Source organism: Scyliorhinus canicula, chromosome 9 (assembly GCF_902713615.1).
Source record: "Scyliorhinus canicula chromosome 9, sScyCan1.1, whole genome shotgun sequence".
Taxonomy (NCBI): Eukaryota; Metazoa; Chordata; class Chondrichthyes; order Carcharhiniformes; family Scyliorhinidae; genus Scyliorhinus; species Scyliorhinus canicula.
Window position 1 is genome coordinate 169,181,063 of NC_052154.1, and position 25,989 is coordinate 169,207,051.

General features: G+C 42.1%; 1 protein-coding gene across 3 annotated transcripts in view; it reads left to right on the forward strand.

Moving 5' to 3' along the window:
- The window catches only part of ipo7 (importin 7), a 100,455-nt gene extending 75,053 nt beyond the window's left edge, over window positions 1–25,402 (forward strand). Inside the window, exons 17-26 of one of the 3 annotated variants that reach the window (XM_038808168.1) lie at window positions 279–345; window positions 431–556; window positions 2,891–2,988; window positions 10,339–10,434; window positions 11,354–11,574; window positions 16,811–17,016; window positions 19,553–19,756; window positions 22,908–23,024; window positions 23,372–23,418; window positions 24,987–25,402. In XM_038808168.1, the coding sequence (XP_038664096.1) occupies window positions 279–345; window positions 431–556; window positions 2,891–2,988; window positions 10,339–10,434; window positions 11,354–11,574; window positions 16,811–17,016; window positions 19,553–19,756; window positions 22,908–23,024; window positions 23,372–23,418; window positions 24,987–24,989 (1,185 nt within the window). In that variant the 3' untranslated portion in view covers window positions 24,990–25,402. Of the gene's footprint in view, window positions 1–278; window positions 346–430; window positions 557–2,890; window positions 2,989–10,338; window positions 10,435–11,353; window positions 11,575–16,810; window positions 17,017–19,552; window positions 19,757–22,907; window positions 23,025–23,371 lie in introns of all 3 variants that reach the window. The other 2 variants (XM_038808169.1, XM_038808167.1) reach the window with 2 other exon arrangements.
- The last annotated feature ends 587 nt before the right edge of the window (window positions 25,403–25,989 follow it).

Here is a 25,989-nt window from a genome sequence, read left to right on the forward strand (position 1 = left end):
CCGCCTCCAGCCCATGCCCCGCACCTCCACCGGATCGCCCCAACCTCCTCTCTGTCCCTTAGCCCAAGCCCCTCCCTCATCAGCAGAATGTTCCCACCCCTCAGTAACAACGCTCTGTAACCCAATCCCTTTAATAAACCAAACACATGCACATCCCCCACTACGCTTCTGTGGGTATTAGCTTTTTAAGGAGAGTTTTGCACCCTGATGTAGTTTAGTTCCTTTTCAAATCTATCACTAAACCAAGCTAATAGGAAAACTTTTACCTTCTACTTTAGATAACACAACAGCTAGAAGGCATCTGTTTGCAAGTTATTGGGACCGTTTTGCAGCAGCATGTGTTGGGTATGTAATGTCTTGTTTCATCAATGGAAGCGCAGTTAGATTGCCCATTCGCGAGTTACTGATTCTTTGCTCTTTTTTATTTCAGAATTTTACGAGGAAATCTTGTCTTTGGCACATAGTCTGACTTGTCAGCAAGTTTCACTGCAGATGTGGCAGCTCTTGCCACTTGTGTTTGAAGTCTTCCAACAAGATGGTTTTGACTATTATACTGGTAAGAAAAAGATACCGCTTAAATTTGTGATGCACACAAGCCTCCCAATGGCTATCATAAATTTGATAAATAACGTGTGATTGGAAATAGCTACGAATATCTATGCAATTATCAGGAATTCAAGTAAGAGAGAATAACCCAATAACTTGGAACAGTTGGCCTCAAATCAAGGGAGTTAAATTTATAATCCCATTATCAATTATTCTTTCCCACCTTTGTTTGCAAACTATTGATCATGATGTTCAATTACAGAAGCCTGCCACATGGAATTGTGTGTGTGTTGTTAGCTGATTGTAGCCATGGAGAAATTTAGAACCTTAATAGTCTCACCTGGATGAAGCTGCATAACCAGTTTAGGCACATTTATCCCTGCGATTACTGGTAGTTGTTGATTGTTGTACTGAACCTGAAACTGACCATATCATCAGCACCTTGTTAGTGTTAAACTGGTTGTTTTTGTTTTGCTTGGATTGGTAGAACTAATGGAAATCAGGCAGGCTTCTCCTGATGTCAAGTCATCCCTAGACGGAATAGGTAGACTGTCGTGAAGACATCGCGTACTCATTCACGAGCGCAAGTAGCTGTGGAATGGTATCTTGGCATAATCCAAGTTTAAAATGTTGAGAGGGAAAATAGTGACCAGGGAATAAAGAGCCCATTGCCAGTGCAAGTGAATGTAATAAAGATGTTTTTAGTATTAGGTGTTAAAAATTGTTAGTTTTAGCATTTGATGAGATGCCACATCAAAGTTTATTGTGTGAAATAAAAGGTGTTGGAGTAACATTGTTTCCTGATAGTTAGCTAATATTCTATCCAAATCAGAGTAAGTGATAAATGGATCTTTCTGGTTGGCATGATGTAATGAATGGTATGTCACAGGCTGCAGCCGTAACTTTTTACAATTCATATAAATGACTTGGTTGAAGAGACCAAAAGTATGGGTGTGAAATTTGCTGACAACACAATGGTGGGTAGGAAAGTAAATTGTGAAGAGGACATAGTGGTCAAATGGAGTACAATGTGAGAAGATGTGAACGGGTCCATTTCAGCAGGAAGATGTTTTTGAAATCGAAATGTTTTTATAACTCTGTCAGAGGTATCTGGGTGTCCTTGTGTATGAATCACAAAAGACCGATGTATGCGAGTACAGTAAGTAATTAAGAAAGCTCATAGAATATTTTTATTATAAGGGGAAGTGAGCAAAAAATAGCTACGTTATGCTTCAGTTGTACAGGGCACTGTTGAGACCACAACTGGAATACTGTGCAGAATAGATCCACTTGTTCAAGATGAGATGTAAATATTTCTGTAGTAGTTCAGAGAACATTGACTGGACTAATACTTGGAATCAACAGATTGTCTTATGAGGAAAGGTTGGACAGGTTACACTTGTATTCATTAGAGCCTAGAAGGGTAAGAGATGACTTGATTGAAATATATAAGTTTTGAGGGGACTTGACAGAGTGGAGAGGATGTTTCCTCTTGTGGGAGAATCTAGAACTGGGGTCAACATTTAAAAAATAAGGAAGCAGTCATTTGAGACATGAGAATTTTTTTTCTGAAGGTTTAGAGCCCTTGTAAATCTCCTCTTCAAAGCAGGTGGGAACAGAATCTAATAATTTTAAGGACAGGCTAGATAATTCTTGATTAACAAGAGGGTGAAAGGTTATGGGGGGATAGCCAAGAATGCAGAGTTTAGGTTAGTCAGATCAGCCTTGACCATCTTGAGTTGCAGCGTAGGTTTGAAAAGCCGAGTGGCCTACTCCTAATTCTGTTATGCTTAATTTAGAAGCAGATTATCTTTGTATCAGTAGTCTTTGTGGTTTTGTTACTTCCTGGTCTGTGTACCTCACTACTATGTCAAGTGAGAAGTTTGCTTGCAACCTTTTGAGAGTTGTAAAGTGAAATAATCCAACAGGCATGTTGTTCTCTATTACAAAATGCCTGAGTTGCTTGGGGAAAGGAAATAAAGGCAAAACTATTATCAAGAGTACTTTATCTGTTTCATACTCAAGTACTTTCATAATCCTATCTTTTGTCTTGAAATCCTATGGCTATAAAAATTATATTATTCAGGATAGTTGCAAATTAAACAAGTCCAAGGACAATCTAGTTTCTTGATTCGAAGCCAATTGTAAAAAATTTTTAAATTCTTCATTTTTTAAAAACTTAAAGTAGGAAATGGAAATACGAATTCAAATAATGTCAAATATTTACTTTTCGATACTGATCAAACCTCTGCATTTGCAGAGTTTTCTGTTTGATTTTGTACATCAAGGAAATGGGGGGGGGGGGAGAAACTAACTTCATAAATGTGTTATTTTTAAATTGCAGATATGATGCCTCTCTTACATAATTATATAACAGTGGATACGGATACGCTATTGTCGGACACCAAATACTTGGAAATGATTTACAGTATGTGTAAAAAGGTGAGTCACTTTGTCATGTATTGTAATTATGTAATGCTTTTTCCTGCCATAAGAACGCACAGAATTTACAACATGGAAACGAGTCATCAGGTACAAATAGTCCATGACAGTGTTTACCTTGCATGTGAGCAAATAGATTGAATCACATTAACCCACTCTCTTGCCATATATTTTTATCCCTTTTCCTTCATCCACCTATCTAGTTTTGTTAATGGTGCAGCATTTATTGCCCAGTCATAATTGTGTTTGATAATGGTGAGCTGACTTGGCCATTGGAGTCTTTGTTGTAAAGGTACACCCATAGTGCGTTAGGGAGGCAGTTCCAGGAATTTGTCACAGCGATAGTAAAAGAATGGTGATATAGTTCAAAGTCGGGATGATGACTGACTTGCAGCCGTTGGTTTTCTTAACTAACTGCGTCCGTTGTCCTTCAGGGTGGTAGAAATAGGTTGGAAGGTTCTGTGGAAGGCTGGGCAAGTTGCTGCAGTGCATCTTGTAAATAGTACATACTGCTGCTACTGTGTGCAGGGAGTCAAAGTTTTAAAGTGGTGGATGGGGTGTCTTGCTTGGATGGTGTTTGGCTCCCAGAATGTTGTTAGAACCACACTTCTCCAGGTAATGGAGAATACTCTACATTATCAGACTTGTGCCTTGCCAATGGTGGACAGGCTTTGGGAGTCGGGTGGTGAGTTACTTGTTACATTCCCAGTCTCTGACCTTTATTGTCACAAGTAGGCTTACATTGCAATGAAGTTACTGTGAAAAGCCCCTAGTTGCCGCATTTCGGTGCCTGTTCAGGTGCATGATGGGAGAATTCAGAATGTCCAAATTACCTAACAGCACTTATTTTGGGATTTGTGGGAGGAAACCGGAGCACCCGGAGGAAACCCACGCAGACACGGAGAACGTGCAGACTCCGCACAGAAAATGACCCAGCTGGGAATCGAACCTGGGACCCTGGTGCTGCGAAGCAGCCCACATATGGAACTCTTGCAGCGTTGTCCAGGGGTTGAGGTGATTGCCCTCCAACAACCACAAACAACTTTTTCCTTTGTACTCTGATTCCAAATAATGGAGAATTTTCACACTGATTCTCATTACTTCAATTTTGATTGGTGATATGTGTGGATGAGATGAAGAGGAAAATAATTTCAAAAATTCACATGTGGGAAAACTAGCTGCTTGTTAATGTGATATGGTAGAACTAATAACTGGAGTAACTGACATTCACTCTTGACACTTGGTTGTAGGATGATCGTCCAGGCTTAGCTCAATCCTAAACAGGTGTACTCAATTATTTTTTCCAATTAAGAGGCAATTTATCATAGAATCATGGAATATACAGTGCGGAAGGAGGCCATTCGGCTCATCGAGTCTACACCCACCCTTGGAAAGAGCACTCCACTTAAACCCAAGCCTCCACTGTAATCCAGTAATCCCACCTAACATTTTTGAACACAAAGGGGCAATTTAGCATGGCCAATCCACCTAACCCGCACATCTTTGCACTGTGGAAGGAAACCAGAGCGCCGAGAGGAAACCCACGCAGACACTGGGAGAAAGTGCAAACTCCACACAGTCACCCAAGGCCAGAGTTAAACCTGGGTCCTTGGAGCTGTGAGGCAGCAGTGCTAACCACTATGCCGCCCATTTAGTGTGGCCAATCCACCTACCCTGCACCTACCACTTCACAAATGTGTTATTTTTAAATTGCAGAGATGATGCCTCTCTTTAAATTGCATATTGGATTTTGAGGATCAACCTGTGCATTTTATGGATCAGAAGGTGGGGGAGGATGGAGGAAGAAGTATGACCACTCGGAAGGGAAGTGATGGTTGGTGAGACGGAAGATGAATTAAAAGCCACCTTGAGGGAGTTGGGCGTGAGGAGGGATCAGGAATGGAGCGGAACACAGTGCTAATCATTTGGTTAGAGGCCTGATCATTATAGGCTCTTAATTGGTTCTTCGTAGCTCTCCCACATTTCTAGACTAAACTGTGGAACATTTCATTTATTCTTTCATGAGGTGGCATACTCTGTTAAATCCTGTCTTGATGTCAACGGCAATCATTGTCCATTCACCTCTTAAATTCTACTCTTTTGTCTTTGTTTGGAATAAGGCTGTAATTAGTCTTGGAGTAAAGTGGCCCTGGCAGAATCTAAACTGAGCATCTGTAAGCAGGTTATTGTTGTGTGATTGCACCACCGACACCATCTTCCATCACTTTGCTGATGATCGAGAGTAGACTGGGGTGATAACTGACCCGATTGGATTTGTCCTTTTTATCGACAGGACTTATTTGGACAATTTTCCATATTGCCAGTGATGTAGCTACACTGGAACGTCTGGCTTTGAGTGCAGTTATTTCAGAAGCACAAGTCTTCAATACTATTTCTGAGATGTTGGGGGACATATCCAGTGCCTTCAGCCATTTCTTCATGCTTATGAAGGAGGGGGGTGGATTGAATGCAGTGTGTGAATGTCGCCAAGCACAAAGACAGTTCAGAGATCGCTTGTGGCCTGTATGAGGTTGTTGTGTGGGCAGGACATGCCTTAGTATGTTGCTGGCTGGGAGGAAGTCGGGTAGCTGGCAGCTGAATTCCAGAAGGTACAGTTTGCAAGTATCATGCAGCGGTACAACTGCGCAGTTTTTTTTACCCTTACTGAAGGCACATTCTTTCAGATGACCAAGGTATTTAGATATGTTTTTTTAAGGGGGTGGCACAGTGGTTAGCACTGCTAGCTGAGGGCGCCAAGGACCTGGGTTCAATTCTGACCTTGGGGACTGTCTGCGTAGAGTTAGCATATTCTTCCTGTTCTGATTATTGTGTGTGTGTGGTGGAGCAGGGGCTGATTACTATACTTATCCCTGCCCAAGCTCAAAAACATCTTTGAAACTCTATGCATCATCTTTTATCCCCTCTCCTCCTGCTCGATTTTGTTCTATTTGACAAAGTCCATTGAAGTAGTGTCTTAATGACCATTCGGGGGATAACGTTAATTCTGTTCAAGTGCCGCAAGTGGCCAGTGTGCTCAAAAAGAAATTCGGGCCACTGGTGTTTCTGGTTTTCGGAGTTCCCGATTTGAGACGTTAGTGTATCCTCAAATTTCAACTCTGAGAAACCTTGCCTCCCGACTGTTTTCGCCTTCCGAAACAACTGTTAATTCAATTTGCTCGCTTCGCCAATTCCATTCCTAATCTTAATCTTGTACATTGCAGGCAATGAATCCCCCTACCCCTACCTCCACCATGTTTGTAGCTTCTGTTTTCTCGTTATCTAGATAATTGGTGATTTCATTTTTAATTGACTTTTCATTCCTGCCATGAATGTTTAACTCTGCTGCATACTTGGAGTGGCTGTGTTTCCCTTTTTCAAAATCAGTATTGCATTGACTCTCCAATCCTCAAAACATTCACAATCAATTGAACCATAATAATTGATGTTTAACTTGCACTGTTTAACTATATAAAACATTAAAGCACTTCACAAGAATATCAAAGCCTGGCTCTTAGGGTCCCAAATGCTGAACACAGAGCAGCTAGCTAATATTGACCACTGCAAAGGTACCGCAACTTCTGAGGAGCCCTCTTTAGCTCTAATCTGAGTGCCTGAGAGGCATCGAGCGAGACACTAAGCCAAGAGTCCTTTCGGGACCCGTCGTTGTATAAACTTGGGCTGATTGCCCTGCATTTTCCCAATATTTACATATTATATATTTATGGCAGCTCCTGGAGGCAGCTTATGGAGGATGTTCAGGAGCTTTAAATCAGCAGGATTGTCAAAACACCCGCAACCTTGGCACCTCAGTCCTGGCTGATATGATAACTTTTTGTGATAGATTGTACCCTGGCTCTGATGTTTGATTCTTCAGTCAATTGAAGGGCAGGGATTGAAGGTAGATATGACCACACATGGTTTTTTTTGCGGGGGGGGGGGGGGGGGGGGGGGGGTTTTGTTCAATGTTGACTTTGGGGGAAAACTGTTTTAACATCATCTTGCTCATTAAGTCTAATTTGTGTAATGCTGCAGATATATCTTTCAGACTTAATGAAACGAGGATTGAGAACAAGAATGGAGTTGAAATTGATCTTGGCCAGAAGTTCAAAGTGAAAAATATTGAAATAGAAGCTCATTTACATCTAACCTGATTTTCTATTCCATCACAATCTTGGGAAATTGATATTGGTAGCACAATGGTTAACCTTGTTGCTTCACTGTGCCAGGGACCTGGGTTCAATTCCCGCCTTGGCTTACTGTCTGTGGGGAGTCTGCACGTTCTCCCCGGGTCTGAGTGGGGTTCCTCCAGGTGCTCCAGTTTCCTGCCACAAATCCCGAAAGATGTGCTTGTTTGGTGAATTCTGAATTCTCCCTCCATATACTCGAGCAGGCGCCGTAATGTGGTGACGAGGTGTTTTTCACATTAACTTCATTGCAGTGTTAATGTAAACCTACTTGTGACACTACTAAAGGTTATTATTATAGCTGGTGGCATCTAATATAGAATCCCTGCAGTGCGGAAGGAGGCCATTCGGCCATTGTGTCTGCACTAACCCTCAAAGAACACTACCGAGGCCATATCCCTGCCAATGTGGGCTATTGTTTCATGCTGTGCCTCACAGCCCCAGGGACCGAGGTACAATTCCGGCCTTGGGTGTCTGTGTGGAGTTTGCACATTCTCCCCATGTCTGTGTGGGTTTCCTCCTGGTGCTCACCGGCGGTCTCCTCCCACAGTCCAAAAATGTGCAGGTTAGGTGGATTAGCCTTGCTAAATTGCCCCTTAGTGTCCAAAATGTTAGATGGGGCTACTGGGTTACGGGGATAGAGTGGCGGTATGGACTTGAGCAGGGTACTCTTTCCAAGGGCAGGTGCAGACTCGATGGGCCGAATGGCCACATGCACTGTATATTCTATGAATGTCTCCATTTTATACTACCATTGAAGACTCTTTCACTCCTTTTTTAAATTTGTTTTTATTAAAACCTTTTTCAAACAGAATTTTTTCATAACCAATAACGGAAAAATAAAAGGAAAATATTTAACAAAACTAGGTGACTGTTGTCATTATACAAAAAGAGAATATACATTAAATAAACAGTTCCCCACCTAAGGCCCCCCCCCCCACCCCGGATTGCTGCTGACGTTTTAACGCTCTCCTAGATAGTCAAGGAACGGTTGCCACTGCCGGGAGAGCCCCATTATGGACCCTCTCAAGGCAATCTTTATTCGCTCCAGACTGAGAAACCCAGCCATGTCACTAGTCCAGGTCTCCACACTCGGGGGTTTTGAGTCTCTCCACATTTACAAGATCCGTCTCCGGGCTACCAGTGAGGCAAAGGCCAAATCGTCGGCCTCTTTCGCTTCCTGCACTCCCAGATCCTCTGACGCCCCAAAGATCTCTATTCCTGGACTCGGCTTCATCCGCGTGTCCAAAATCCTGGACATAGCCCTCGCAAAGCTCTGCCAGAATTCTTTAAGCGCCGGGCATGCCCAGAACATATGGACATGGTTCGCTGGACTCCCTGAACATCTCTCACAGCTGTCCTTCACCCCAAAGAACTTGCTCATTCTCGCCATTGACATGTGTGCCCAATGTACCACCTTAAACTGAGTTAAGCTGAGCCTGGCACATGATGAGGAATTTACCCTGCCTAGGGCATCAACCCACAGGCCCTCATCCAGCTCCTCCTCCCACTTGCACTTCAGTTCCTCCACTGGGGCTTCCTGTGCCTCCTGCAGTTCTTGGTAGATGTCCGACACCTTCTCCTCTCCTACCCAGATGCCAGACACCACCCTGTCCTGAATCCTATGAGGGGGTAGCAACGGAAATGTCCCCACCTGATTTTTGAGAAAGTCGTGGACTTGGAGGTATCTGAAGGCGTTTCCAGGCCTTAAGCTAGGGAAAGTCCCATCTATGAACAGGTCCCATCCTTTTAATGCCTGCCCTGTGCCAGCTTTTGAACCCCCCCCCCCCCCCCCCCCGTCTTAATTGCCAGGGCCAATAGTAGTGGGGATAGTGGGCACCCTTGCCTCGTCCCTCGGTGCAGCCTAAAATACTCTGACCTCGGCCGGTTTGTGGATGCACTTGCTACGGCGGCCTGATATGGTAGCTTGACCCACCCTATGAATCCCTCACCAACTCCAAACCTGCATAACGCTTCCCCTAGGTACTCCCATTCCACCCGGCCAAAGGCTTTCTCTGCATCCGTTGCAGCCACTACTTCTGCGTCCCCATCTTCTGAGTGCATCATAATGTTTTGGAGCCGCCTCACATTTGTGATCAATTGCCTGCCCTTGACGAAACCCGTCTGATCCTCATCAATCACTCCCGTGACACAGTCCTCGATTCTAGTAGCCAAAATTTTAGCCAGCAGTTTGGCACCCATGTTCAGGAGCGATATCTGCCTGTAGAACCCACATTGAAGCGGATCTTTCTCCCTCTTCAGGATGAGCAAGATCGAAGCCTACGACATCGTCGGGGGGGGGACGGGTTCTTCTCTCCTTGGCCTCGATAAAGGTTCCTAGCAGGAGTGGGCTCAGCAGCTCTGAGAATTTCTTGTAGAATTCTACAGGGAAGCCGTCCAGTCCCGGGGCCTTGCCCAACTGCATACTTTCTAGGCCCTTAACTATCTCCTCCAACTCAATCGGGGCCCCCAGTCCCTCCAACAGGTCCTCGTCCACCCTTGGGAACCTCAATTGGTCCATAAATTGCTTCATCCCTTCCCCCTCCCGCCGGGGGTTCTGACTCATACAGTTTACAATAAAACTCCTTGAAGACTTTGTTCTTCTCTGGGCCCAAGACCATGTTACCTGCCTTATCCCTAACTCCCCCCAATCTCCCTGGTCGCGCCTCTCCTGCGAAGCTGGTGCACCAGCATCCTACTTGCTTTCTCCCCATACTCTTAGACTGCCCCTTTCACCTTCCTCAGCTGTGCCTCTGCCTGACGGTTTCACTCCTGATATGTTGGGTTTCTAACTGGTGTACTGCACAGCAGTCTGACAGATTATTCCCTGAAAGTTGAGGTCCCAGTTTTATCTGACATCAGAGAGAGGAAGTTTTTTTTTTAAGGAGAGGACCATCTATTTTGTAGCTGTGTACCTACCGAGTGTTTAAAAGCAACGTTGCCAAATTCCTGGAGCGAGTTGCCTGGTTGCACCTTTAGCTGAAGAAAAATATGCAGACTGGGAAATAGTGTGGAAGACAAAAGTTGAGCCTGATGTTGACTATACTGAAACCTCAGTGATTCTGAAAGGCAGCACCCTTTTATTTTTAATGCATCCATTTGTGAATATATTACTTCCTTTATGCTATTTGATATATTGAAAAGTTAATTTATTTCTCTTTTTCAGGTTTTAACAGGGGACGCAGGTGAAGATGCAGAATGCCATGCAGCTAAGCTGCTAGAAGTGATTATTCTACAGTGCAAAGGGCGTGGTATTGACCAGGTTAGTGAAGTACACTGTACATTATAGTTTGAGTGAATTTACATAGCTGTTCAATAAATTTGGCTTCAAACAATAAAACTAGTTCATTCACCCAAAATGAAATGCTCAGAAGGTTTTTAAGAAGTAGAATTTGTGGTAATCTTTTTTGCTTTAACGCCAATGAACTAATACTTTTGAGCAATATAAATTGAAAAGGAGCCTTTTGTGATTATTATGGTGCAAAAATGCTCGCGTTTTTATTTAATAACTATATGGCTAATGGTGGCAAAGTTGTATCGATCCTTAAATTAGAACAGCACCACCTTGAAGAGCAATTTTTTTTCTTCCCACAATTGAAAGGATTCAGCTCCCTGATGATCTTGTGGATAAAAGCATTACCTGGTTTAGAAGACTTTGTCCCAGGTTTGCTTCTTGTGAATTATGTTGGGGATTTGTCAGTGCAGTTGTTTCATCTCCCATTGCTACCATGGATGATTACTAGAGAGACAAATAGATGTTAAGTGAAAATATTATTGTGCTTGCCTATTATGCCTTCCACAGTCTGAATACCTCCTAACACTCCAAGGTGTCCATCTAAAGGGTGACCACTTAAGCAAGTTACCAAAGTTGTTTGCATCTCTAGCTGGGTGGTGTGGGAAAGATTTTAACAAAAATAAAACTTGCTGTCTGCATGTTCAACTATAAGTCATCATCGAGTAACTTAATTGTTTGGCAATTGCCCAAATATCAGATAATTCACTTTACACCATAAATGGCCTGTTTGCACAGCATCTTCAAGCTTTCAGTGTAGATAATTTGTCGACCCAATAACATGCTGTTTTGGAACAGTGACAAGTTGTAGGGCATTCTCTTAAATTTTCTTCTTTCCCTTTAAATACTTGACCGTTGAGATTTGCCAAGTGTATTTTATTTTTTCTAGTGTGTACCTCTGTTTGTGGAAGCAGCACTTGAAAGGCTGACCAGAGAAGTCAAGACCAGCGAGCTAAGAACGATGTGTCTGCAAGTTGCCATTGCTGCTTTGTACTACAACCCACTCCTGTTACTGACTACCTTGGAAAACCTCCACTTTCCCAACAACACGGAGCCAATCACCACACAGTTTGTTAACCAGTGGCTGAATGATGTAGACTGCTTTTTAGGGTAAGACTTGTTGTACCACAAAAGAGAAAAAAGAATGGGTGTTCAATATGTTCTCTGAGGCTAGTAAACGGTGCAAAAATCTTGCACCGCATTGTGCTATTTGAGATTTAGTTGCCCTGTATGCAACTTGGTCGCAGAGGGTCAGAGCATTAAATTAGTTTCCTGGGATGGCGAAACATGCTGAGCTTTCAACATTTGCCAAAGTATTGAGGATTGCACTGACTTTATGTAAAAGAGTTTTCTACAATGATTTGTGCATATTGTTTAGTGGGGCTAGGCATGGGTAGAATGCAAGACCAAGGATTGGGAGCCAGTATTGAGATTTTTTGGGGGGGCAAGTCTTGAGGAATCTGAAAATTGTAATGTGGTTTACAATTTTCAATCGATGTATGTTTTCCTTGCCTCATCTAAAACAAGAACTTTCTTAGAGCAATAACTGAGAAATAGCCAGATGTTCTGATAATGCAATAAATGGGAACTGAGGATAGTCTAATCGTTCAGCTTTTGAGATTGGGAGGAGAGTACCAAGATGGAGTGGAGGTGGAAAGGACGGTTGGGAAGAGAACATTCAGACGAGAGTTCCAAATAGCAGAGTTGAAGATTTTGCTCCAAGTGAACCAGATAGAAGACATGTATTGGTCCAAAGTCCCCACACCTCAAGGTACGGGTTTGGAGGATCGACGGCCTGTTCCTGTGCTGTATTGTTCTTGGTATTATGGGTCGGGGAATCCGACCCCCCCCCCCCCCCCCCCCCGGGCTCGGCGAATCGGCGGGGGCCGGCGTCAATCCCGCCCCCGCGTGTCCCAAATTCTTTGCCACCTGAGATTCGGCGGGGGCGGGAATCGTGCCGCGCTGGTCGGCGGCGCCGCCATGATGGGCCGAAGTCCCGCTGCTGTCAACCCTCTCCCGCCGGCATGGATCAAACCGCCTACCTTACCTGGGGGGGGGGGGGGGAGAATCTGGCCATGGGCGGTGCCCCCACGGTGGCCTGGCCCGCAATCGGGGCCTGTGCCGTGGGGGCACTCTTTTGCTTCCGCCTTCGCCATAGTCTTCACCATGGCGGAGGCGGAAGAGACCCCCTCTCCAGAGCATGCTCAGGGATGACGTCAGCAGCAGCTGGCTCTCTGGTGCACGTGTGGAATTATGCCGGCTGGCGTGGCGCCAAAGGCTGTCCACGCCGGCTGGCGTAGCGCCAACTCCTCCGGCACGGGCCTAGCCCCTCAGGGTGAGGGCTTGGCCCCTAAAGGTGCGGAGACTTCCGCACCTGTGGGGCGGCCCAACATCGGAGCGGTTCACGCCACTCCATCACGCCGGGACTCCCTGCCCCGCCGGGTAGGGGAGAGTCCCGGCCATGATCTCAGCCGAGATCTCAACAGTAGCTAGACTATGGGAGAGAAACCCTAATATTTTAGTTTATTTTGTAAGACTGCGGAAAGAATATTTCACTCCAGAAGCAATTGCATGTAGAAATAGAGATTTGGTAGTTTTTTGAACTTTATTTTTGAAAAAAATATTTTTATTGTTTTCACATTTATTCATAACAACATTGCAAGGGATATCACATAACAATAAAGGGAAATCTATAAAATCGGTATACGAAAGAAAAGAATAAAAAGGTATTCGTACAAAGGTAACACATACAGATATGACCCCCTAATTTTGGGTCCCCGGTGCTCAGTTGCCACAACGTATTGTGTTAATTATATACATGTGGCTCCTGGTATTAACTTACCAGAGACGTGTTTGGTACCAACTGGGCATATCTTGCTGTTGTAGATGAGGTCGCCTCCATGTGTTTCCTTGTACCCAGCCCTGTGTTCTGACTGGTATCCTCTCTCTCACCATCTCCTATCTCTCTGTTCTTTTCTCTCGCTTCTCTTCTTTCTCTCCCCCCCCCCCCCCCCCCCCCCCCCCCCCCCCCCAGGCCTCACCTTTCATTACCCTTTCCGATCCTCCCCCCCTCTTATTTATTGCTGGTCACAAACAGGTCTTGGAACAGGCTGGTGAATTGTTTCCACATGTTGTGAAAGCCTTCCTCTGATCCTCGATCTTGGGTGGCGCTGCTGATTTCCAGTCGAGCAGGAGTCTCTAGCGGGCAATCGGCGAGGCAAAGACGAGGGCGTGTGCCCCCTCCCTGTTCTGGCAGCTGTGATATCCCAAAGGCGGCCACTAGTGGGCCTGGCTCCACCCTCACCCCCCACAACTGAATAGGGTCTGGTTTAGCACAGTGGGCTAAATAGCTGACTTGCAGTGCAGAACAATGCAAGCAGCACGGTTTAAATTCCTGTACCAGTAACTACTTGTGACAATAAGCAATTATTGCTGTTATATTATTATTATTATTATTAACCTTGAACAGGGCCTCAAAAGACAGTCCAGTACCTGAAAAGTCTGAAACAGGGCCAAAACATGTGGGTGTGGTTGGCTGGGCCCCCCAGCACCGTTCACACATGTCCTCTACTTCTGGGGACAGCCCGCTCATGCGTGTTCTGCTCAATTGTCCCCTGTGCACTACCTTTCGCGTTAGGCTCAGCCCTACACACCAGGAGGTGGAGTTCACCCTGCATAGCGCTTCAATGCAGAGTTCATAGAATTATCATAGAATCTACAGTGCAGAAGGAAGCCATTCGACCCATCGAGTCTGCACCGGCTCTTGGAAAGAGCACCCCACCCAAGCCCACACCTCCATCCCATCCCCATAACCCAGCAACCCCACCCAACGCTAAGGGCAATTTTTGGACACTAAGGGCAATCCACCTAACCTGCACATCTTTGGACTGTGGGAGGAAACCGGAGCACCCGGAGGAAACCCATGCAGACACTGGGAGAACGTGCAGACTCCGCACAGACAGTGACCAAGCCGGGAATCTAACCTGGGACCCTGGAGCTGTGAAGCAATTGTGCTAACCACTATCTATCGTGCTGCCCCCAACTAGCTCTTCCTCCCACTTCTATTTCTTGTCCAGCGGTGACTGCACCTCCTCTTGTAGTCAGCCGTACGTGTCATTGCAGTTACCATCCCCTTTTTCACCCATGGTCAGAAGGCTGTCCAGTAGGGACTGTCCTGGTAGCTGGAAGAATGTTGCTGACTCCTTGCAGAAGAAGTTCCTTATTTGCATATGCCGATGCTTGTTCCCTTTCGGAAGTTGGAGTTTGCCCGTGTGTTCCTCCAGGGTTGTATCTCTGCCGTCCACGCGTAGGTCCCCTATCATGTCTTCACCTTTTGAAGGAGGCATCTTTTGTTGCGAAAGTGAATTTATGGTTCTTGCAGATGGGGGCCATGGTGGACACTGCAACCAGACAGAAGTGGTGCCTGAGCTGATTCCACGTCCTCGGCGTGGCCACTACCACTGGGCTTCTTGAGTACTTGGCACAAAACTTTATTATTGATGCAGTATTAAAATCTTTAACCTCACACCTGGAAATAGCTTATAATTACTCCTTAAACATTACTAAATAGTAGTAAATACAATAGCAACTATCTTTATTTCCAATTAAACAACAAGAAAGGAAAGAGCTCTCAATTCATCCTACAACCCAAAGGCACAAAGTAATACTTGCTTTCCAGAACAGATTTGGCTCCTGTTAAGAACCCCTGCCGACTCTGACTGCATGTCTTCAAAAAGCTGTTTCAACTGATTTGTTTCAGCTTCCCCCTTGTCCTCTGAAAAGTCTGTACTGCTTTAAATACTATTAATATTTTTTAACTATCCTACTGTGAGAGCAAAAGACCGTACCAGATCAGAACTCAACTCAAAATCTTTCTTTCTGTCTGAATACCGTGGCTCCACCCAGCAACGACAGGTTTTTAACCCTTAAATTGCCAAATGTTTATAATCCAATATATCTCAAATCTTGCATTCATCACAAAGGTGTGAGACCGTGGAGGAGATTTCAAAAATGGGAGGATGTAAAATTGCAGAGGGAGTTGTACATTAAATAAATACACTGAGGTCAAGAAGCTAGTGCGTTTGGAGCATGGGTGATTTAAAAACCTGACCGGAAACAGATGATAGCCTTCTTGATGACCTAGAGCTTGTCTATAGCAGAGACCAAAAGAATGTTGCCAAAGTCACGTATGTAGAATACAGTGCATGAAAGTTTCAGTAGTGGTGAAAGTAGGTCGTGTTTTTCATGGTATTTGGGTGGGAATAGAAATTGCAGCGTTAGCCCCATCTCTAAACGCTGACAAAAATGCTTCTGCCCATAGTTAATATGACTAGCTATATATGTAGCTGGAATAGTCTTCAGAAACGGTGTCTAGACTTTCACTTGAGCATGTCTATTTTTTTTTTGGATCCCTGATTTGTCGTTTTGTTCTTGACATTGCCATTGTATTGCATTTTGCAATAAAAAATAAAAATTAGTCTCCAGACCAATGATAAATTGAACAGTGGAACACTAATGGTACTTTTCAGACTGATCATTTAGTTCAAAGTGATACTTGTGCAGAAATGGCAATTTTTTGTGTTTTGCTGAAATTCGCTATGGACTTTTGGCAGTGGCACCCTGATAGTGTTGCTGTGGATTTTTGCCAATTATGTTTCTTGGCAATGTCATTACACTGTAATGACACTGTTAACTTCATAGTGGAAGGAGCTGAACCATCTTCACCACCTCCTGCGTCCTGTTGTATTGATGACACAGTTAACTATGAAGAGGCATCGTGACAAAGAACAATTCTGTTCATGCACACACATACTAGAATCACTTGATTAGAATGGTAATCTTGCCTTTTTTCCCTCCCCAGCCCATAGCCTGAATTTTATAACACCGAGCTGAGATGTGATCCAGGATAAACCTGGGAACCTCAGCTGCTATGACTTGATACGGGCTCTTGCCATTTGAGCCATCGTTGAAGCCATTGTTTCTAATTAGTTTATAGAAAGTCGTGTTTTTTGTGGTGTGACCACTTTCCTGAAAAGTGGAAGACCATGTGGATTGGAGGTGGAAAGTTGAAGTTTTGAACTTCAGCAGATGAGTATCATTACTTGTCCAAGTCTCATCCCCACATTTCACTACTGTAATGGGTTATACTGCTTTTGAACTACATTCCATTGTTGAACTTCACCAACACTAAATTAATTGTCACTGAGTATATTATCTATGCTTGTTTGGATTTCAACTCTCCAATCTTGTGTAAGTTAGAAATAGCGAGTTAACTGTCATCTATTTTTAAGATGTGCGACATCCAACAAACGCTCTTTTTTTTTTCTTCCCCCACCCTTTTATCCAGTTTACATGACCGGAAAATGTGTGTGCTCGGTCTCTGTGCATTGATTGAACTCGAACAGAGGCCACAAATTGTGAACCAGGTTGCAGGACAAATTCTACCAGCTCTCACTCTTCTCTTTGGTGGACTGAAGAGAGCCTATGCTTGCCGTGCAGAGCATGAAAATGACAGTGATAATGATGATGATGGAGAAGATGAGGATGAAAATGGTATGACCATAATTTGTGATTCAACTTGTAGTCTCAACCTGAATTATCATATCTATCTAGAGAAATAAATGAAAGAAAGCTAGTCTTTTGATTAGGCAATTTCCTTCTGACGACATGCATTAACAGGGAAGGATTATAGAAACGCTGTATATGACCATTAGAAATTAGATGACTTAGCCTGTGTTTTAATGATGGTGTCATAAACCAAGAAAGCTAAGCTTGAGAAATGTTATGAATACCACAAATGGTCTTGGTGATTCAGCACTTTATGCAGGCTTGCATGTTAATATTCTTTTGGTTTTTTTTAACCATCATTGGAACTATGTTTTGAGTTACATGATGACCAGTTTCGAGGATTATCCTTGGTTGATGGAAATTGGAAAAATAACTCGGTTAATATCACTGGCTTGGTGTTATTTAGTGTGTCTATGCAAATATCTTTTAAAATCCTCCATCAATTTTTCTCCTCTGCTTTATGAACATAGAAGGAACTGGGTTTCCCCTGGTATTTTGGTCAAATGGCTGTTGTTTATGCATGAGGTGTAAATATGATACTGGCCTGTTTTTCTCCAAGTAGTATAACATCCAAATTGATCTTGGCCTAATCATACCTAAAAACACTTTGTTAGCACAGATGGTCAACCATTGTGTTTTTTTTCTACATTACCCACCCTGTTTGAGGACACAGCTCAATTCCAATGTGTTTGTTCGTGATTTCATTAAATCAGCTTGGGTTAAGGATTGAACTTGACGCAGTGGTTAGCACTTGTGCCTCACAGCGCCAAGGACCCGGGATCGATCCCGGTCCTGGGTCACTGTCCGTGGTCATATACAGCGTTTCTATAATCCTTCCCTGTTTGCACATTCTCTCCATGTCTGCGTGTATCTCACCCCCACAAACCCAAAGATGTGCAGGGTAGGTGAATTGGCCACACTAAATTGCCCCTTAATTGGAAGAAAAGAATTGGGCACTCTAGATTTTAAAAAAAAAGTATTGAACTTGAGATCTTTCACGCTTGCATGGCTCACAGCTACTCATTGAATACAGTTAACCAGCTGACATACAATTTGGCATACTTAAATATATCAAAATATACCTTATTACTCCTACTGTTATTCAGTATGTAAAATGTACCTCATTACTCCTACCAGTATTTTAATTGAAAAGTAGGTATACACGCACAAGCAAGCTACAAAATCTTTAAATTGTAGAATCACTCCACCCTTTCCACCTTCTTGAATTACGCAATCGTTCTATTTCCATCGTCTCAATCAGACAAGTTCCTCATTTATCACTTCCTTAATCTTTCCCATTTACATCCATCTCTCCAACCCCACCCACTGCATCTGTCCCTGGAAAGAAAAGTCATTCATTTGCTCAAAAATCTCATTTCCCCAGTAAAGCCCGTATACTCTCCCTAATCCTGTTCTGGGATGAGGTGCTTTTTTGTAGCACGTTGCTTAAGGCAAAGGTGTGACATACAAAATGATGTAACAGGAAGAAACCAATTTAAATAAGATGTTCATATAATTGAAGTTAAGCATCCTTTTTACTTCATAGAATCATAACATTTACAGCACAGAGGAGGCCATTCTGCCCATCGAGTCTGCACCGGCCCTTGGAAAGAGCACCCCACTTAAGCCCACGCCTCCACCCTATCTCCGTAGCCCAGTAACCCCACCTATCCCTTTTCGAATCCAAAGGGCAATTTAGCATGGCCAATCCACCTAACCTGCACAGGAGGAAACCGGAGCGCAAGAAACCCACGCAGACACGGAGAGAACGTACAGCTCCTCAAAGACAGTGACCCAAGCGGGAATCGAACCTGGGAATCCTGGAGCTGTGAAGCAACAGTGCTACCCACTATGCTACCGAGCCACCCAAAATTGTTACAATAAGTTCTGGAACAATCTTGTGGGTTCATTTTTCCACTTGATATATTGAATTTATTAGTTTTAATTGCAACAACAATGGTTATTAGCATTCTCTATTAGTGGTAAACATGTTTTTTTCGAAAGGTTCATGGTGAACAAAAGCAAAATAGAGATTGAGATTGTGAGAGCATATTCAAACATGTATTTGCAGTTAGCAGTAAGCAAGCATTTCCTGCTTCAGTCCTGTCAATGCATATAGCAAATAATTGTTCAAAATGGGAATGGTGGAAGAAAATGAAATAACTTGAATTGTTCTCAAAACAGTCCCCAAATTCATAATGCTATGTAATGGATTCACCGTGGGAAAAATCCCTGGTGGCTTTGGCTTCCTGGATTTGCAGGGAACTCTACCGAATGCACTAATTATTGCACTTTTAAAAATAAATTGTTAAAAGAAAATCTAACTGATACACAATCAGTGAACCTCATTCACTTTTTATAAACACAAACTTACACTGATATGTATTGAGTTTCAGCTACACTGATCCAAATCTACAATTGAACCTTATTACTGAACAACCAGTTATAATATATTTTATTTTTTAAATATGTAAATATTTTGATCTCATGTTGGAGAAACCATAATTTTTATTTTTGACAGAGCTGGGCAGTGATGAAGATGATATTGATGAAGATGGACAAGAGTATCTAGAAATGTTGGCGAAACAAGCTGGGGAGGATGGCGATGATGAAGAATGGGAAGATGATGATGCAGAGGAGACTGCTCTTGAAGGATACTGCACCATTGTTGATAATGAAGATAGCAATATTGATGAATATCAGATATTCAAAATCGTACTGCAAAGTATGAATTGGTTTTGCTTTTGATTTTCTTCTATTTCATTTGGTCATTTTCCATGTGAAAGCTTTGCTGGTAAAAGTTGGTACGCTGTTGGACCAACTGGCATGATAGAGACTGGTTCTGTAATCAGTCAATGCTCACAAGTTCACTTTTCAGTATGAGATTATGGATAATCAGGAGCAGTACTACTGACTGGCTCTATCGTTCCGTATCTATGGGAGTTAAAGCCAGCTGTAGTACCCTAATTGGTGCCTGTTGATCTATATAAACATAATTTAGCCTTAATTCAAACTTCCTAAGTCTGCTTTTTATTGAGACTATTCATTATCAGTCCTAAATAGAGGAATTCACTAAAGTCACGGCTGAAAAATATTAAATATGCAACAACACATTTTAATTTGTTAATTGGAGTTATTGTTTTAAATTTAGAGTACCTAATTTTTTTCCCCAATTAAGAGGCAATTTAGCCTGGCCAATTGATCTTCCCTGCACAGCTTTTTGGATTGTGGGGGTGAGACCCATGCAGGCACAGGGAAAATGTGCAAACTCCACACGGACAGTGACCTGGGGCCGGGATCGATGCTGTGCGACAGCAGTGTGAACCACTGTGCTGCCCCATTTGGAGTTTTATGTTACATTGTTTTAACAAAATCTGCAATTTGGGAAGTCACCCTGTGACCTTCAAGTACTAGCTATCTGGTTATTGAAGCTCAAGCAACTTTTGTTCTAGCTGCACATATTTCAAGTAAAAGCAAGAACTTGAGAGATATGCAAATAAATAGGGACACTGAAATGAACTGGTACCTGAGGTTCCTCAGTAATCACTAGCCCACAAAGACAAAGTTGGTTTAAACAATGTCTTGGTTTAAACAACTGGTGCCTGTAAAGCACTCTAGTGATATACTAGCTTACTAACCCTCAGCAAGAGAGGCTACTCTGACATGTGGACACATTGTCAACTGGAAATGTGGCAAAAGAAAATGTCTTAAGAGCTTGTGACAGTAACATAGTTCATTCAGTGTCATGGAGGCTTAGGCACAAAATGGTTTCATATTGTGCTGTGATCTTCATGATGTATATTTTAGTGACAAGTGGTCTTTGGGTGTACTTGGATTTCCATTTTGAATGTTTATCACCTGACTACTAATTCTGTTATAGGCTGGAGAGGGGTTTGATATAAACAGCCCTAATTTCTGTTTTCACCACTCAGCCGTATGGAAAGAAGATTTAATATTTTGTTTTGCCACTTTATATGCACTGGCATATTTCCCAACCACTCAGTTTTGGTGTGATCCAATTTCCCTTAACCCCCTAGCAAACTCAAGATAGAATAAACTCATAGGGTTAGTTTATTCGCGTGCACTTAAAATACCGGAGGGGGTATCGCTATGTATATCCTTGTGCATATAATAGAGGGATAGAGAAAGAAAGATTTATAGGGCGAAGACCACAGAACAAAGAATTATTGTTTCGTGCGAGTCCAGAACCAAAATCCAGTGGAGTATTCCTTCAGAGTTTGGCAGGCTGCAAACCTGATGCTGGACAGTTCACTTTTTTCCAGTAGCGATGACTTCCACGATGCAATAGTCACACACAGGTTAAGTAGGCTTGTAGGCAGGGTGGCATGTGGTGCAGTGGATAGCACTAGGACTGCGGTGCTGAGGACCCGGGTTCGAATCCCGACCCTGGGTCACTATCCGTGTGGAGTTTGCACATTCTCCCCATGTCTGCGTGGGTTTTACCCCCACAAACCCAAAGATATGCAGGTTAGGTGGATTGGCCACACTAAATTGCCCCTTGGGGGGAAAAAAAATTAATTGAGTACTCTTTATTAAAAAAAAAAAAAAAAAATTTTTTTAAGTACCATATATACTCGCGTATCATGCGACCCCTAAATTTTTGTCCCCAAAACATGATTTTATGGTATACCTCATGTATCATGCGAGTCACTTTTTTGGAAATTAATTTTGGAAACTAAAACTTCCAAATGGTATCATTGTGTGTGGTTTCTGTAGAGTGGATTCTGCTGTGAAAGCTGTTCGCGATTCGAACAGCTTTCCAGCTGGCTTTACTAGCGTCGTTCAGCCACTTGCCGTTTCCATTCATAAAAACATGAATGGAAACGTCAAGTGGCTGAACATCTTCCCATCAGAATGCTGTGGTCAAAATCTGAAGAGTAGTATTCTGATGGGAAGAGTGGATTCTGCTGTGAAAGCTGTTCGCGATTCGAACAGCTTTCCAGCTGGCTTTACTAGCGTCGTTCAGCCACTTGCCGTTTCCATTCATGTTTTTATGAATGGAAACGGCAAGTGGCTGAACGACGCTAGTAAAGCCAGCTGGATGCTATGTGACTTATCTTGGCCAGCATTTCACACCCGCGATTTTTGTACCTCGCGTATCATGCGACCCCTGAAATTTAGGCTTCAAATTAGGTGCTCAAAAGTCGCATGTTACGTGAGTATATACGGTAGTCTTGTAGGCGATGGTATAATTCCAGTACAAATAGTGTAAGTGGGAGGTCAGGTATTCAAACCATATCAGAGCCTCTTTTTGTGTGCTGCTGCTTTTTAGATGGAAGATGATGCACTGATTTGCAGTACAGCAAGATAGTGCCATGTCACATGACTCTCCCCTCCCCACTTCTGGCAGTGACAAAGTTTGTATTCCTTTGTCTGGGCTCCCGAGATTCTTAATGTTCGGACCATTAAGAATTAGAAAGGAAGGTTGCAGGGCTCTTTGTCCTAGTAGATGCTGGTGGCCAGGTCTGGCTTGTAAAATGTATATAGCCGTTGTATAATTCTCTTTGAATTTGGTCTCTGTAACCCGTAGGGGTCATTATCATCTCTTCAGAGAGAATGAGACACACATTTCTTTCATATTGCCAGAATATATATAAATATTTGCATATATACTACAGATAATACACTGGTGCTAATCTGACAATATAATGGCGTTTAGAATTTAATTATATGTTTTACTTCTGTACACGTCTATGGAAATAGAATTGATTTGTAACAAATTGGCTGCAACTAAGATTTAAACTGTCTTATTTAATCTTTGATTACTGCTGTTTATCATTGCAACTCTATTGGTACAGTTCAAACGGTATAGTAGCTCGGTATACAGTGTCATCAGTCTGATCTTTCTTTTCCAGCTATTCAAAACTGTGATCCAACCTGGTACCAAGCCCTAACATGTAATCTTACTGATGAGCATAGGAAGCAATTGCAGGACATTGGAACTCTTGCAGACCAGAGAAGAGCTGCTCTAGGTATATAAGTAATCTGACCTTATTCAGGGGGTTCTTCACTCATTTGAACATTGCCTATTATTTTATCATTGAAATGTGTTGGAATCCTTTGGTCCTTGTTCATAAAATCACTGTTCCATATTGATACCCATTCAATTTGGAAACGTGTTATAACTGAACAATATAAAATGGCTGTAATTATTGTACTTTTTGTATGTTTAATTTCTGAGCAGTGGATTTTCTAAAAATCAAAAATCAAATATATAATGCTTATTCCCTGTTCTAGTGCAATTACATTGTAAGACATGGGGGCCAATTAATTTCAACGGAAAGCTTATTTGATTATTCTTTTCTTCCTCTTATTGCAGAGTCCAAAATGATTGAAAAACATGGTGGATACAAGTTCAATGCTCCAGTAGTGCCAGCTTCATTTAATTTTGGTGGTTCTGCCCCGGGAATGAATTGAGTTCGCTTTTGATTCATTTGTACTGTGTGACTGGTTGTAGTGAAAGCTTGTGTTGTTCCTTCCAGTAGTGGTTCCAAACAAAAAAATAAAATCAGTTCTCATCATCCACAAAATCCACTCAACTTCCTACTACATGGAATGGACAAAATGACCAGAGAAGTGAGAATTTGATCATGAGAGCCCTCTGGAAAAGAAAAACAAAAGTTTCAGAGGAACATCTGCCTGAGAGAGAGAGAGAGACTAGTGTTAACAAAAATAAACCATAGGAACCTGAAAAGCGAGGGAAAATGTCATGTTGACAGCTTATTCCTTGATTTGATTTCAGGCAAGGAAATCATTGGCTTCTGGGATAATTTCAGCACATCTGTAGTTTTAGGCTAGCAGGCGCCTCCAGTGTTTACATCCATGATAGTGTTAGTATCAGTCTGGTTTTCCACATTTCAAGTTCATTTTTAATGTAAATAAGACTCAGCAGGTGGGTAACTCGCAAAAATCGTCTCCAAATTTTCCTGTTCATGCCAAGATTAAAAATGATTGTATTTGGATGTAGACTATCGGACACCGAACGTAACACTACATAATTGCAGATGTGTATTTGTAAATGCATAAATAGCACTTTGATATTATGAAAACCTTCTAGCCTTCTGTATTGAATAGCAAGTTTATTTGCTGTTCTACAAATTCAAGGGATTTGTGATCTAAATATAAGTGGAGACATTAAGTTTAAAAATTGAGGTGTCTTGCCTGTAGCCACCACCTCTGATTTTGATTGGGATTTTGGCTATAAAAGAGTCAATGATATTCCATTGCTGCTGAAAATGGCAATGCCCTCAGTGCCCTTTTTTAAGCTCTCTATGTACAAGTCTTTTTTAAAAAATAATAAATTTGGATACAGTGAAATTGTAAGCACTGGTGAGACTAATTCAGTAAGAACAAAATCCTATAGCATGTAAAATTGGACTTCAGCATAAAGTTCTAATATCCAAGCAGAAAAAAAACAAAGTACTGTAATTGGTTGAGTATGGATGAGCCATCTGTATATGCAACAAAATATTAAAAAGAAAAAATTGGGTTGAACTTTGTTGTAAAAAATGGTCTTTGTTTAACTTGTGTAATGTTAAGCTTTCTCTTGAAAAGGGCCTTCAAGGTTAGGAGGAAAATACACTGGTTATCCTTTTCCAGACAGTTGTTTTCTCATGAGTAACCAGTTCATCATTCTCAACACAATTTAAATTGCAATGTGTGCTGTTAACAACGCAGATCATTGCAGATCATAGTTGTACTTGTGCTAATAAAATGCACAGTATAACTTGTATGTAAAATGTGTTAAAAATGAATGACCATCTATTCACTTGAGTCACAAAACAGTTGTGGCTTCTCTAATAGTTAAGTTAACCTTTTTTAAGTTAATGTGCTTCAAAAAAAAAAAATCAATATTGCATTATGCTGCACTTTTTTAGCACAGCTTGTGATCAAAAGGTGTCATGGTTGAGCAATGGTGATTTTGTACTTTGCAGTAGTGTGGCAGATGACGACAAAGATGGGAAAATGAAGGAGCGGTGTTTGGAGTGCAGAAAATCACGCTGGAAAGCTGGGGAATTGGATGGAAACACCAAACTGGCTGAAATTGACACAGAAGCTATTGTAAAAAAAAATCTGGAAAAATTCAGAACCAAGGATGATGAAGTTGGGACCTTGAGTATCTACCAATAAAAACCACTCGGTGGTATGGCAGAAGAACATTATTTTTTGCAAATTCCTGTAACCTTGTGGTGATATTCTGTTACAGAACTTTAATAAAAAAGAATTGAGTACTCTGTACCAAAGTTGAAAGTTAATTCTACTTTATATGCAATCAAGAGTAGGCCGAATTCTGGATGATGCCAAAACTTGAATGTAACTATTGCAATATGCATTAAATTGAAGAATTTCACTTTGTGAACTTCTGCTTGACTTTTAAACAGAAGGTAATTGATGTTCTATGTAGTGAAGTAAATGCAGAAGAATGTGTTTGGTTAGGAGTGATTAGTTTATTAACTATCAAAACCATAGCCCACATTTTATATGCTGATAGTAATGCATACAGTTGGGTAAACTGGTTGGTTCATCGCATTTAGTGGCTTGTTTCACTGTTTTCCCTCACTCTTCCTAAATGATTGAGATTACAGTCATTATAAATCACCGTTACAGAACAATTAAGTGTTTGAGGCATTATTCACTGTTGAACACTATGAAAAAAAGCTAAGCGACTTGTATTCTCAGAAATTAACCAATTTAAGGGGTAAATATTGAAAGGCATTTTTGTGCAAAGTCAGAATATTGGAAACTATTTGAGGGAACTGTTCTAATGATAATCTAAACATGTTTGTGAGATGATTGAGCTCTGCCGATCAGTGTCAATGCTATTTACATAACTTGAGTTTAGCAGAGAGGGTTAAAATTGATGAGTTCTATGATTTGATGAGTGGCCAGTGCCTGCTGGAACTCTTTGGAATGCTATGGTGTATTCCAGTTATATAA